General features: G+C 39.7%; 1 protein-coding gene across 2 annotated transcripts; it reads right to left on the bottom strand.

Annotated features, from left to right (window-relative positions):
- Positions 1–792: 792 nt before the first annotated feature.
- On the bottom strand, positions 793–13,618 carry LOC121194757 (solute carrier family 35 member F5-like). 2 transcript variants are annotated; one of them, XM_041057765.1, is made up of 16 exons: positions 13,474–13,618; positions 12,667–12,781; positions 12,192–12,333; positions 11,281–11,430; positions 10,695–10,757; positions 10,430–10,511; positions 9,684–9,877; positions 8,178–8,259; positions 7,895–7,982; positions 6,548–6,612; positions 6,338–6,442; positions 6,052–6,211; positions 5,766–5,856; positions 5,272–5,426; positions 3,960–4,060; positions 793–2,775 (listed from the first exon to the last, which is right to left on the bottom strand). In XM_041057765.1, exons 3-15 carry the CDS (start codon positions 12,324–12,326, stop codon positions 3,979–3,981), a joined length of 1,452 nt encoding a protein of 483 aa, XP_040913699.1. In that variant the 5' UTR covers positions 12,327–12,333; positions 12,667–12,781; positions 13,474–13,618; the 3' UTR covers positions 793–2,775; positions 3,960–3,978. The 2 variants fall into 2 exon arrangements, with proteins under 2 accessions (XP_040913699.1, XP_040913700.1); XM_041057766.1 differs by lacking the exons at positions 12,192–12,333; positions 12,667–12,781; positions 13,474–13,618 and adding an exon at positions 12,024–12,062.
- Positions 13,619–14,110: the final 492 nt, after the last annotated feature.

The raw sequence follows: 14,110 nt of genomic DNA, 5'->3' as shown, positions 1-14,110 counted from the left end.
GCACATGGTTGCAAGGCATGCTCTGTTTGCAGGCCTTCAGCAGCACAATTGGTGTTCTACAGTTTAGACTTGCAGTATTTGGCCTCTATCTAAATCCAAAGCACTATACACTGAAAGGAATGTAAAAGCCACCTTAAGCAGACCCAGAAATGTTTCAGACATTCTGAAAGATAATATTTAGTGCATCAAAAAAAATCTCAAATATCAAATGTCTTTCCGTGGCTCTGACAAAAACAAGATAAACGGCCTGAATGTGCAAACAGAGTTAACCTTCCATGAGGGAATCTTTTTTAGCACAATATGCAATTGGATAGCATTGCAAGCTCTTCTCTATGAGTGTATTTTGTTCTTTTTTTTTTTTTTTGCTAACAGCTTTAGGTCACAATGACAATGCTAATATATTTAGCAGGTACTACATAACATTTATCATGTTCAGCATCTTAGAATACTCTAACATGCTAACATTAGCTAATTAGCAGTAAAGATAACAGAGCTGACAAAGTTAGGAATTTCATTACTTTTGTTTTGCAGGTATTTAGTCATTAACAACAGAATTGGACTTAGTTGGATGAGAAGTTCAGAATTTCAGTCTAGTGGATGCTGAGATATTTCACTGGATAAATAAAAAGTTTGACCTGTTTGTCCACTGGCAACCATTAATGCCTATAAATATAAATATAAATTTTAAAAAAATTAACCACAATTCTTACAATACGTTTCAAACTACAGTGGCATACAAAAGTTTGGGCACCCCTGGTCAAACATTACCAAACAGATTAGATAAAGCAGATATTTAAAATGATATGTTTTAATAGTGCAGTGTAAGTATGGAAACAGTCTTGCAAAATAATAGGATTATTCAAGAGCTTAGGCTGATAAAAGGGAATCTGCTATCACAGCCTTTTCTGGGCCTTCTTTTACAGATCTCATTTACATCTTCATTAATGACACTTAAAAGACAAAGAAATTGCTCAGATAACGAAAACAAGACAAAGAACCTGAGAAAGAAAAAAAATCATATCCATGATTCCACAAGCACCACTGATAAAAGATAAAAGAAGAATCACCTGTAAATGTATCATCTAAGAAATCCTGACAGAGCGTGGGACTGAATGAACATGAATGAAACCAGTTTCTATCTGTCAATTTAAAGTGCTCAGCCCATTCATTTACCCTTGCCAGCCAGTTATTACTTCCTCCACTTCATACGTCCAATCAAAGGTGAGTGCAATAAAAGCACTCCATAAAGATGTAACACACATCTGACATTTAACAGGATGAGTGGAATAACATTTACATTTCACTTTCAACTGCAATGTATACATCCTTGATTACATGACAGACTCTGAGGCTGCTTAAAGAAATGCTTTTTCTCATCACATGAAATCCCAAACAGTATATAAAATCATTTTTAGTTCACGACAGTCCAATTCATGTGATTATAATCTCAGTTGCAACTAAAAGAGAATTTGGCTGTAATGCAAACTCTTCCTCTGGCTGTAATCATTTACAATACATCAAATATAAACTGATACAGAATCTCAGAAGATTAAAAAAATGTAGTGTTCATCCAAGGTTCACAAACAAACATCAATACTCTGATAATGTTTCACTGTGTACAGTATTTACACCCATTTGAAAAGGAAACCCCCTCATTCAAGCAGACGACCGTTTTGTAGCTTACTGTCACTTCATGTTCAAATGCAAAGATTACTTCTCTATCACAGTTTGTCTTCAGGATGCAGCACGGTCAGAGGAACAGGAGTAACAAGAGGTAACAAGAGGAAACGAGCGTTGTTGGGTCCGTAGGATGTGGTGCTTTCTCGTTCAGCTGTACTGTGATTTCATTTTTCTTCTTCCAGCATCAGCATAATAAAGTTTTCCTCAACAGAATAAAGACTCCGACTGTGTTGTGCTTTGTGCTGAGAGATGTAAAATACTTGAATCTTATCAGGACAGTGTTAGTATCACCTGAAGGTGGAAAATATTATTGCAACACACGCAGCAGTCGCTCTGAACAATTCTGTTACTACCCAAGCTGCTGAAGCCGGGGGAACATGAACTCATCGCTGTACTGCATTTCTAATTCTATCTAACTACTGGTCCCTAGAAATCTGCATGACAGTGAAGCTGACACTCCAAACTGCACGAGTTTCTATAGATCCAGGTGTAGAAATCAGAGACAGAGCTGCAGCACAGTGTATAATTTAAGGAGTTTCACTAATATGCTGCTTTGGTAATACTAACAACATCCACAAAGACTAGGTTTGCTCTGTGAGCGTGCAAATGGCCATACGACAATGCACTTGGTCTGCTCCACACACACACACCAAACAAACAGCACGGCTTAAAAAGGCCAACAGACAAACACAATGATGTCCAGTTCAGAACATTGTCCTTTCTAAAGTAGTGATGGAAGCTCTTTTCCACAGATTTTCAAATAAACACATGTATCCACTCCACCTCTGTTAGTACTATGATCAGGTTCAACATGTACCGTTTCATTTTGGTCACATGACACTATAGTAATCACCGATAATGTCCAGCACCTTGAGTACCATGAAGTTTCTTTTAACACAGAAAATGTCAAAAAAAGTGAAATCAGAATCTCACTCAGTGACGACTGATTCAGTCTGTGATTAAAATGAGTTTGTAGAAATGGCTGGGTCATCTCAACACTGTAGAAAATAAATAGTTTCAATAGGAGGCACTGGGGTAGTTCAATGTCTCTGAAAGCTTCCAGATTGTCAGCTCAGCGAGATCCACAGTTGCCACCTTGGGAGATAAAAAACATTAGCACTGAATCAGAATTTAAACCTTCTTTATACACTGAGACCACCAGTCAGGATACTTCTGAACGTAATACTTAGAAACGATGATATCAGCTTAACAAGCTCACTGAAAAGTTGGATCTTTGAAAAATGCACATGAATTTAAGAATAGCTTAGGATTTGGCTTGTCCCTGTTTTGCTTTAATGACAGCATGCATCAGAATGGAGGACCGGTGCATTGTGGGGGCTTGGAGTCATGACCGCAGTATTTCTAAAATCATAGCTCCAGCCCTGTCAATTCTCTGGGTCTAACTTCTCCGATGTGAGGATTTGCTGCCTTTAATCTATTTATACAATAATAAATTAAACATCTTTTGGTTTTGGACCTCTGAAGCGTCACATTCAGCTCTGGCATGGATGGTTTTGTTTTTTGTTTTTTTTTTCTTTTCGTATTTTTGACATTGTATAGTTTAACAATTAGTCTGTTAACTGAAACAATAATGAGAAGGTTAATCCATAATGAAAGAATCATCAGTTACAGCCTTACTTTGATGAAAGTGGACACACAGGCATGCACACACATAAACCTGCTCCTGCATTTGCTCCTCCATTAGACACTACATACTCAGCAGACAGGCTTAAGTATGTCCTAAATTGCACTGTTTTCTTTCTCCACTAACACCTCTATTAGAAACCACATGCTGAGTTCAAAATCTCTCTCGGCCCTGCTGGCAATTACTTTATGGGTTTGGGGAGAGCAGATGAGAAAAGCTTGACTAAACTTATGAATAGTGAAGAGACAGCAGATTCACTGAGATGCAGACTATGTGGAGTGGGTGGCCGATCTCTGATCTAAAATATTTATGTGATGATCATCCTGTCCTGCCCGTCTTCCGTCCCTCTTACTCAACACCACGTCCAAACACTGAGGGCGTCAGACAAATGCTTGACAGATGTTCGAGGCAAACAAGCTGGGAGAAGACAGCGGAAATTCTGATCATCAGCTATTGAGAAATCCTAGACTTCTATCAAAAACTTTATCTTTAAAGCTGCACTAATTGATATTTTGGCCACTTTCTTTGCCTGAGATTTCACTTATTCAACTGATTTATGTGTCTTCATATTCTCACACACACATTAACATTACAAACGCCACTCAACAACTCACACATCAGGGTGATCACATACTTTGTGTTTGACTGTTGGATCACGAACAGAAGCTTCCTTCATTGGGGGAGAAAGCGTGTAGAGGAATAAGGCTTTCACACTGCTCGCTGTCTTCTGGCAGTCTGTAGGCAGGGGGAACGGGGTGTCAATCATCATCACAGTCATGATCTTGACAACCATCATTATTATAATCATCCCTCACCAAATGGGAACAAGCATTCACAGACGAATAAATAGCATAACAGCCCCAGAGAGGTTAGTCAGTCAAGCATGTGCATCCGATTACAGACTTAACTTAGTGTGGCTGCGAGCCACACTTGGAGTATATTGTCCTTGTGAGAATGTCAGAGAACAAAAGACTATAAGCGTGTGTCAGAGTTAAGGTCAATTAGTTTTCAATGGGTCACACAACACAACACAATACAATGACACAACAACTCGCTTTCTACTTTAAGATTTAACTTTTTCAAAGATTGGACTGAAAACTATTTCATGACTGTTGACATTTTCTCACAACCTCTCTTCCTGCACAGACTTGAGTGTAAATATTCTTACTACTACTTCGCCTGGTCCCAGGTGTGTGTGTGTGTGTGTGTACGGAAATAACTTCCATTTGTCCTTAACTCATGCGGAACTCATGGAAGCAACATTTTCATCCATTAAGCATGTGCGTCTGTTTACACTCTTTTTGCAGTTGCGTCACAAACACCATAGTAACCACATTTGACGCTACTGAGGCGGTCCACTGGAAAATGACTGTACACAACAGCAGCTTAATGTGAATAATAACCTGTCTGGAAAAAGAAAGACACCTGGAAATGAGAGTTGTGTGGATATGGTAATGGGATTAGTGCGATAAGACAGATTAGCCTCCAAATCGTACAGTAGTAACTGTAACATGAGACATGATTTGTCCCTAAAGTGGCTGTTTATGTACCAGTGGTTATGTACGTCTTAGGTGAGTCAGATCAAGTTCACTTTTATAGCCTCTTATAATATTAAGCCATTAATAATCAGGCACATTATGAAAATGAAATTGCAGAGACTCTAAACTTGCTGGTGATAGATGCTTTTGACGGAGCACTTCATCACGTTTATGTTTTGTAAAAGTTATGTTGTCATCACCTTGTAATGAAGCTGCAACCAAGAACTGAAGCCCCTTTTTTGATGGTCTTTCAATGTATTCAAACATGTAATTTGTAGCTATGGGGCACGTGTGTTAGCTAGCACACTGATAGATGTAGTTAGTGCATTCAGTTGCTTAGCCGCTCTCTGAGCTTCCACAGTGTATTATACCACATAACAGCCCAGTGGAGAACTAGTCAGGGTGTACCTCTGAATACGATGTTTCCTGCAAATGAAGGCGTATACTCTCCTCAGCCCCACCAGCACAGGGTCCCAGTTGTTGTAATGGCATAAGAGTGTGGCGATGAAGAAGGAAAGGAAGACTGGGACTGCCCCGGCAAAAAACAACCACGAGAAACGTACCTGTCCACACACACACGCAGAAGAAAGTAACTAGTTACAACCACTGCCATTACTGTCATTTTTTTTTAAAACCTTAATTTATAACCATATGTTCAAATTTCACAAGTCATTTGGCTTGCAACTTAAATAAATACTTACATCTCAACATTAACTTCAATTAATAATTTTTTGGTAAAGAAATATGACAAAAGTACACAAATGATCCTGACTTTTCTTTTTGCCGCCTGCTCTGGCTTACTGTCCTCAAACTGGAGTCTCGCTGATGCCAAAAAACCATTATCCTGACTCTTATTTCAAACTCTGACTCTGATTTCTAAGTACCTGCTGTGGGAAACTTACCTTCTGCATACAAATATCTGCCATAATAGAAAGTGGGATAGTGAGGCTCAACGCCAGAGTTCCGATTAGAGATGATGTGAGGAAACAGCCCCTGTGGACAGAAAGCAGCACCACCAGTCAGAAATGAAATATTCTTGATTCAATACACATTAGGAAAAACTGAAATTCTTTTCTACTAATCCAGTTTCATTCCACTAGCAGTTTCCAGATGTTTTATATAAAATGTAAATTGTGATGATTTGGTGCCAGAATTGCCATCTGCATTGATAATGGATCACGTGCTCACCAGAGCCAGAGGAACTCGGAGAGGACGGTTCCAATGAGGCCATTGATGAGGATGTAAGTCCACACCAGCTGGCTGGGAAGTTCAAAGGCCTCGAAGCCTGTGTAGTGAAGCAGGAGGAAGCCTGGCCACAGCAGCAGCAGGTTGAACAGACCCACAAACCCTGAGAGACACACAGTACAACCTCTGTCGGCCACAGTAGCTACAAGTTCAGTTACAATTATTACAAGGGTCTTTGGTGCCTTGTCCTTAAAAAAAAAAAAAAGATTTGCTGTGAGCATTTACTTACCAAAGAACATGGGAATGTCAAGCTTATCCTCCCGATCCACTCGTCTCTTGATCATTACAATGTAGACAGCGTAAAGTATGGCCCCAGCCAGCGACCACAACGAACCTACAGGAAAATTTAAGAGTCATCACATTTGGAAAAGAGGCCTTCAAACTACATTAATTACTCAACCGTGAAAGAGTGACAGGTACTTGCTGTCTCCATGGTTACCTATCAGGCCTTTCTCATCAGGGTTGTCCATGCTGGAGAAACTCACAAGGGCCACCCCGCCCATGCTAAACAAGAGACACACTACATGAAACCACAGGTAAACAAGGCTATGAACATCCAAGAACAAAGTACAAACCTGCTACAACATTCCTATATTCCACAAGTGTTGAATAAAATTAACATAGTGACTGGTTTTCTCCTCACATACACTGATATGTGATTAAATTAGACACTATACACAACAAGTTTGATAAAATTAAATAAAATTATACAAACACTTTAGCATTCTGAGAAAGTTGGAGAGTTGGATGAGGAGACTGATATCTCTATCACATCTGTGCACTAAATATGAAGCTTCAGCCAGTGGCTGCTTAGCCCAGCACAAGGACTGGAAACGGCCAAAAACAGCCTTTGACCAAATGAGCTAAACGTTTTCATAGGGCACGAGCTACAACAGGCCATGGTGATGGGGTCGCTGAATTAGATGACTCGTGTTCTAAGTTTAGATTTTGTAACGGGATGTCACAAAACAATTATCCACTGGGGGATTATGAATTACATGATCCAGTGTCATCAAGATATTCTGGTGTGAACCAGCCAAATGGGGTGAGAAAAAAAATGTACAGCTCCTTCAGAAGAGGAAGCATTATAGAGGCAGCATTCCATGATTTTTGTTTGATTTTACTCACTCAAAAATCTGAGCGAGTAATCAGAGTAGCTGCTCTGTGTTCACACTGCTTTGACTACTTATCATCGGCCAGTTTGGGAGAAAATTACTTTGACAAAATTACAATGTCTGCGTCAGACTCTGATTAGTATGATGGGTTTAAATATGCAGCTAACAATACTCAACAAGAAAAGGGCCGGAACTGGTCGATCCAAATATGAGCCAGTGTATTTAGAGGAGAAATTCAGTGAGGACAAACAAAGAGGAATGAACTACACCGACTTAATCATAATCAAAGGATGTGTTACCAAGTGTCAACAGAATGGCCGACGGCAGCTTCACAGACAATACTTGTTGGCAGAGTAAACTCATTGTTGGTTTTAGTCTTTTCATGGGATTTGTTGATAAGAAAACGTTAAAACATCTCCAGACGTGTTCTTTAAGCCCTTGCTTGTTACAATAACTCTTGGATATAATGCAAACTAGATTTAAACAACTTTTCCACTGTGGATGAACAGCATATGAAAGAGCTGAAATGTAAATATAAAACATACAGACACATTAGGCAAACACAAACAGAATAAAATAATACACATACTCATGTAAATATACACTGAGCACTGACACCTCCCAGCATGCCCCTCTCAACTCAACTGCCAACACGTTCACTCAGCCCTTACCTCAGAGCCACAGCCAGAAGTTTGGACAAGGTGAAACGGTCACTGCTATTGCTGGGAAATATGGCTGCTAAGATGAGCGTGAACAGGCCTGAATAAGGAAAGATGGTAGAGCACAGCGGAGTCAGAAAACTGAGGAAGCAGACAGATGACAGAGCAGTCACAGCAGTGAGCGTACTCTTCTTCAGGTCTGATAAATACACAACCTAACCAAGATTTTCCCATTTTCCTTTCTCACCACTGAATTTTACTAATAGTCATGAAATTCATAGAGAGAGAGAGTCACCTGAGGTGGATGACAGAATGTTGACAATTGCAACCTGCATGTCGGACAGAGCTTCCTGGTAGGCCAGGTTAGCCAGGAACCACTGGAAGACAAACAGAGGCAACGATGTGCTGTTTTGTGTGTTTTGTAGACGTGAACAAAATGACAAACACCTTCCAATACAACACCTTTGGTAAAAAGAAATAACTTATTTTAACTTTAAATTCAACTCACTGGTCAGTCTCTGTTTGCTGTGTGATTAAGTAAGCATCTTTATCTTCCTCTTTCCTGTCATCGATCCACTTTCAAAAGTATAAAGTCATAAACAGTAGGAAAAATAAGATGTATTCTAAAGTAAGGATGAAGTTCATCCATCTCTATGTCAAATCCTCTGCTTTAATATTTTCCAGAAATTCGAGTCACTGATGACGAGTCACAAATTAAAAGAACTTCATCACTTGAAAGGCCACATGATGAATGATTTGCAGTTTTGGCTCTCATAAACCACTGTTCTCTGCTCAGTCCCTAATTCTCATATGCCAAAGGCACATTTTATGAAGTACAAGCCACTGACTGAGTGGCTGGAAAATAACATAAGAAAAAAGATTCTCTGGTCCAATGAGACAAAAACTGAATCCTTTGTGCACAACTCCAAACACTGTCTGTGAACACCAGGCACTGCTCATCACCTGTATCACAGCATGCCTACAGTGAAGCATGGTGATGGCAGCATCATGCTGTCTGTGTGCTTCTCAGCAGCAGGGACAGGAGTCGAGGGGAGTATGTATACAGCTAAATGAGAGGTCCTTGAAGAGGTCCCACACGACATGAGACTGGGAAGACAGCTCACCTTTCAGCACAACAAGGCCCAGACGCATGAAGACAAGACAATGCAAAACTTGTAGAGACCCAAGAAGACTTAAAACTGTAACTGCTGCCACAGCAGCTTCCACAAACAGCTGAATTAAGGGTCTTTATAATTTACAATTTACAATTAAATCTACAACACAATAAAGTCTGTACAAAGTGAGAGGGTCTGAGTACTTTCTGAAGCCACTGTAAGGTTTGATCAGCAGGTTCTTATAATGTTTGTGTCTCGTTCTACCAGAATGTACATTAGCATGTGCAACATGAGCATGGGATGATGGGGACGATAATAAATGATGACAGTAATAAGCTGTATAAAGGAAGCAATGCACCTATGAAACTGGAGAAGGAAAAAACTGCAAGCCGTCACTTTAATGGATTTATAAAAATTTGTAAATGTCTGAAGTAAAGAAATGCATTCAACATGAATGACTAGTGAAGCCTTACGGATAGACATTAAACATTATGAGAAATTCCTTATGTAATCAAAACTGATCACTGACAATGCTGAACACAGAACCTTTAAAGTATTTTTCAGGTAATAATGTATAATGAAAAAATTCAGTGTTTTTCATATCTTGTGTCTAATGCAGCTACAAAATATTTCTAAAACTTGATACTAAAAAATAAAAGTTTGCATTCCAGCTGATTTCCACTCACCACAAAGCAGAAGAAGAAGCTGATTTTGGCCACATCAGTGATGGTTAGCTTGCCCACTGTGCGCAACATGGCTTCATGGTCCTTGGCAGCTGGGTAGGACATGCGGGACAGCTTGGCCTCCAGAGCTTGAGTAGAAGGCAGCTGACGCACCTCCATGATATTACTAAAACGCACTCGGTTCTTTTTGGAGGTTGCTGGGAGGCCCAAATGGAGAGAAATGTGAATTAACACTAGTTTTATTCTAATTCACAAACACAGAAAATGTAATGTAATTTTGAGGTTCCATTTATATTTGCAGCAACACCATCATTTTATTGAATTACACAAAATATCATCCTTATCAAATTTCTAATGCAAGACTGGGCTGAACACAAGCATCACTTTCAATAGAGGCACCAAACATATGGAGCCTTGGAAAAGAAAGGGCTGTGTCTGAGGGTCGCTGAAAAAGTCAGACAGAGGTTTCTCGTGTTAAATATTGCATATTTTTTCAGTGTGGCTCTCAACAATGATTTTATCTATTTTCATGGCTCAACACTGCCCTCTGTTGTTCACATTTTATTTCTCATTAATAGGACCAAATTGATGAAGTTATCGTATCGATCACATCTCAGTCAAAACTGAAGCAGTTATGCAAACGTATGAGATCTTAAATTCAGAGAGAGATTTGGTGTTTACAAGATAACAGCTATGCTTCATGTCTCATTTTTTTTAAAAACAAGAGAAAACATCGACGATGTACTCACAAGAGTCACAGTCTCCAATTAAACAATTTGAGTGTTCAGCAGGTACATCCTGGAACTTCACTGGTACATACAGTGGTTCACTCTGTGCAAGAGTAAGAAAGTCAGACATTTACAGTTGTTAGAGTTGTACAATGTTGGCAAACAAAACCATAAAATGTATTTTGTGTTTCTGTAAGCTTGTCTGGGCTTCCTCCACTGCCAACAGAAACTGTAAACGGTACACTGTAGGTAGAGGTGGTGTTTACCCTGCAGTTAAACTACGTACCAAACAGTTGTTCACAGTGGTGTCAGTGGTGCAGGGTGCAAAGTAAGTCTCAGCATCAGCAAACTGCAGAAAGATGCAATTCAGACTGTCAACCAACCAAAACCAAGCATTCTGATTCTGGCTTTCTGCCGCAGTGACTGAAGAGTCATTCACAATTTTATCTTGTCTTAAAGGTCCACAGTTTGTCAGCCCAGGCCCTAAAACCTTCTCCAGAAGCTTTTAAGTGAGCTTAAACAAAAGTTCAATGGGGGGATATTTATTCCACCATCAAACCATGATGAATCTGATTTTTGATAAAAGGATGCTTGGTCTAGACAGACATACTATTCTGGCAATTACAAAAGGCCATAATCCATGATTTCTAGAAGGTTTTCCACAACTTTCTACTTGTCTGCAGATGTAGAAAAATAAAACAAAGTCAAAAGAAAAATAAAGTCAGTAAAGCTGACAGAAGGTATGGCTTGTGATTCTGTATCACTGAGGTTGTGAAATGCAGGGTCATAAATGTTTGGGGAAAAAAAAAAAAAACATTAAAACATTTTAACATACTGCCCCCATGTGGTGAGTGAGTGGCTTGACTACTTACAAATGCAGAGTGGCGGCGCTTGAGAGTGCCAGTGCACTGCTGCCTCCAGGGCCGCCACAGCAGGAACCCCAGCAAATACAGCACAAACATGGAGGTCTTGGTGAAAGTGCTGAAGAAGGGTTTGTTGTATTCCTGTCTCTTGAAAATGTACTGCAGGAACAATCAACAGGAGGAAAACTGTTAGGATAACAACTGGTCAATCAACTCACATGTACTGGAAAGTTTACACATTTATTCCTTCAAAGCACCCAGTTTGGTTTCACGGGTCTGTGCTCAAGTTAAATGTAGTTCTTCCTAGGAGCATAGAAGGAGAGTGAAATTATATTTACTCAGCCTGATGTAATACTCCATGCTTTCACTCCACTACATGTAAAAAGGACTCCTTGTCTTCGTGTTGTCTTCCATAGCTAGTGACTTCCAACAACTTCTGTGCTGCTAACCCAGCTTGTCTTGTAATAGTGCCATTACCACAAGAAATGAACCATTAAAGATGTTTAAGTTTTAACTACCCAGCAATATCTAGAGTAACAACAATATTTAAACACTTACAGGTTAACACAAGTTTACTTAAGTTAAAATATGTATTTTGAATTTTAGACCTTCACATTATGGAGTTGCAGTATTAATATGAACTAATTAAGATTTTGAGTACTTGACCACTTGTTAGCGGAGAGAAGGACTAAATGATACCATGCACAGGGACAAACAAAACAAAACAGAAATAAAAAATATCAAGTTCACACCATTATCTGCTGATCCCTGAACATCTCAGTGCACTCTCAGTGGTTACTGAGTACATCTGATCAGCACCCCCGCTCTCTCATTTCACTCCTATTGGATGATCTTGTATGATCACTGCAATCCACCTCACAACAGCTTGGAAAATTGACTGACTGTGACAAAGTCCTTACTGAGGTTAGCTCAGAGGAGGCTACCCAGATGACATCCACGAGCAGGAGTATCACTACCCCTAGGGCCATCCGCCTCCGCTGGGCTGTGGAGCTACCCTGAGAGCTCATCCGATTCATGATGAATATCCATTCCATTGAGACACTGATAAGAGAGGAACGAATGAACACTGAAATTCAGAAAACAGCTCACAGCTGCAGCTAACATTTCAAAATCATTCAATTGAAAGTGACATACTGCCAACATAACTTATAGATTCTAACAAGGGAGAACAACAATATTACAGGTAGGAAGGCCTGTGAAAGCATGCAAATATCAGCTTGTTACAGCAAACGCAAAAGCCACAGTCAACCTGGACTCAGGCAATCGGGGGTGAGTAAGTTCAAGGTAAAGGACAATAAAAGGGAAAAGGCAAGGCAGAACTACAATACCCTGGAAGAGCTGGAAGAAATATGTTTGTTGCAATGCAGTACACACCTGTTTACCAACAAAATTTACACTCTGAGATGTTATCCCTGGTCTTTCCAGATGCCTGCTCAGACTCACTGTACACAGTCAAGATCAACCAGGGGAATTCACAGCTAACAAGCACCTGCCACAAAAAAAGAAAGCACAAGACAGTGATGTTGTATTGTACTGTAAGACCAACGACTATGACTCTAATATCACAACCAACCGCACTGAAAATGCTATCACTCTAACGAAAGACAATATGCGACTATAAAGCCTCCAGAGACCTACTACTAATAAAATATGTTTATATTCCAACTTACCTGACTGTTCAAGTATGACAGTGGTCTAAGTGCCAGTTAGCTACATGTCAGCTGTGGGTGGCTGGAAGCACTGCAGAGTGCATGATAAACGACTAACAGTAAAACAGAGCTGTGCTATACACAGCCACAAACTGTGAGAGTTAGCTACTGACTGGTCATTTTTCATCTGTAGCTAGCTGCTGTGTGTGAATCCCATCAAAGTTCTCGAGGTCAGGTGAGCAGCTGTCTCAACCCCTGAAAGCTAGCGAAACAGTCTGTAAGCTAGCTGCGTTAGTAGCTATTAAACTGTTACGGACTGGAGGTCAATAAGTAATACTACAGGCTATGTCTCGGTGTAGCGGTAGTTCATTGACAGGAGTTGGTACAGATCCACTTATTTGTCTCGACGTTGCAAATAACATCGCTGTGCTACGTTTGTTTACCAATAGAAGACAACTAACATTGACGAGCTAAGTGCTAACAAGCTTGTTTGATGAAGCGATCAAATGTTTTATTAAAGGAGTCTTTTTACCTGCATGCGAGGAAGGGTCATTTAAGGGTCGCTATTATTCACTTGGCTTTTCATATACTTTGGAAATATCGGTAAAACCAATCAGTCTTTTACGATGAAATTACTGACAGCCCAGTGGTTGTAAACATTAGCACACCCTACCCTCTTCATTATCAGGTGACATCACTTATGCGGTGCAGAGACTTCTGGGATATGAAGTCTTAAATGGCGAATATTATTGCTCATATTAATTTTGTCAATTTAAAGATTAAGTTGTGCGCTTAGACAGAGCAGAGTTTGTTATAGATAACTAATCGACAGACATTTTATGCAGGAAGGCATCACTATCAAGATGAAAATAAGAGTGATCAGATCATCTTGCTTAATGGGTTCTAAATTATTAGGCGCTGAAGGTGTCCGTGTTGTGGGACCAGGGACTAAGTGCTGCTCCTTGTATTCTATATTCTGCCTTAAGTGACATAACATAAACAAAATAGTGTTTCTTGACACCACAAAAATCACAGTAAATATTTAATGTAAATATTTCCGTAGTTCCGTGAAACCTTTTTCACTTTTATTGTTGATACAGTATTTGTCTGATATCCATGCCCTTTTCAATTCAAGTAACCAAAAATAGAAGACCTGAAACTCTTAATTT

Source organism: Toxotes jaculatrix, chromosome 15 (genome assembly GCF_017976425.1).
Source record: "Toxotes jaculatrix isolate fToxJac2 chromosome 15, fToxJac2.pri, whole genome shotgun sequence".
Classification (NCBI taxonomy): domain Eukaryota; kingdom Metazoa; phylum Chordata; class Actinopteri; family Toxotidae; genus Toxotes; species Toxotes jaculatrix.
This window is presented reverse-complemented; position numbering and strand designations above follow the sequence as displayed.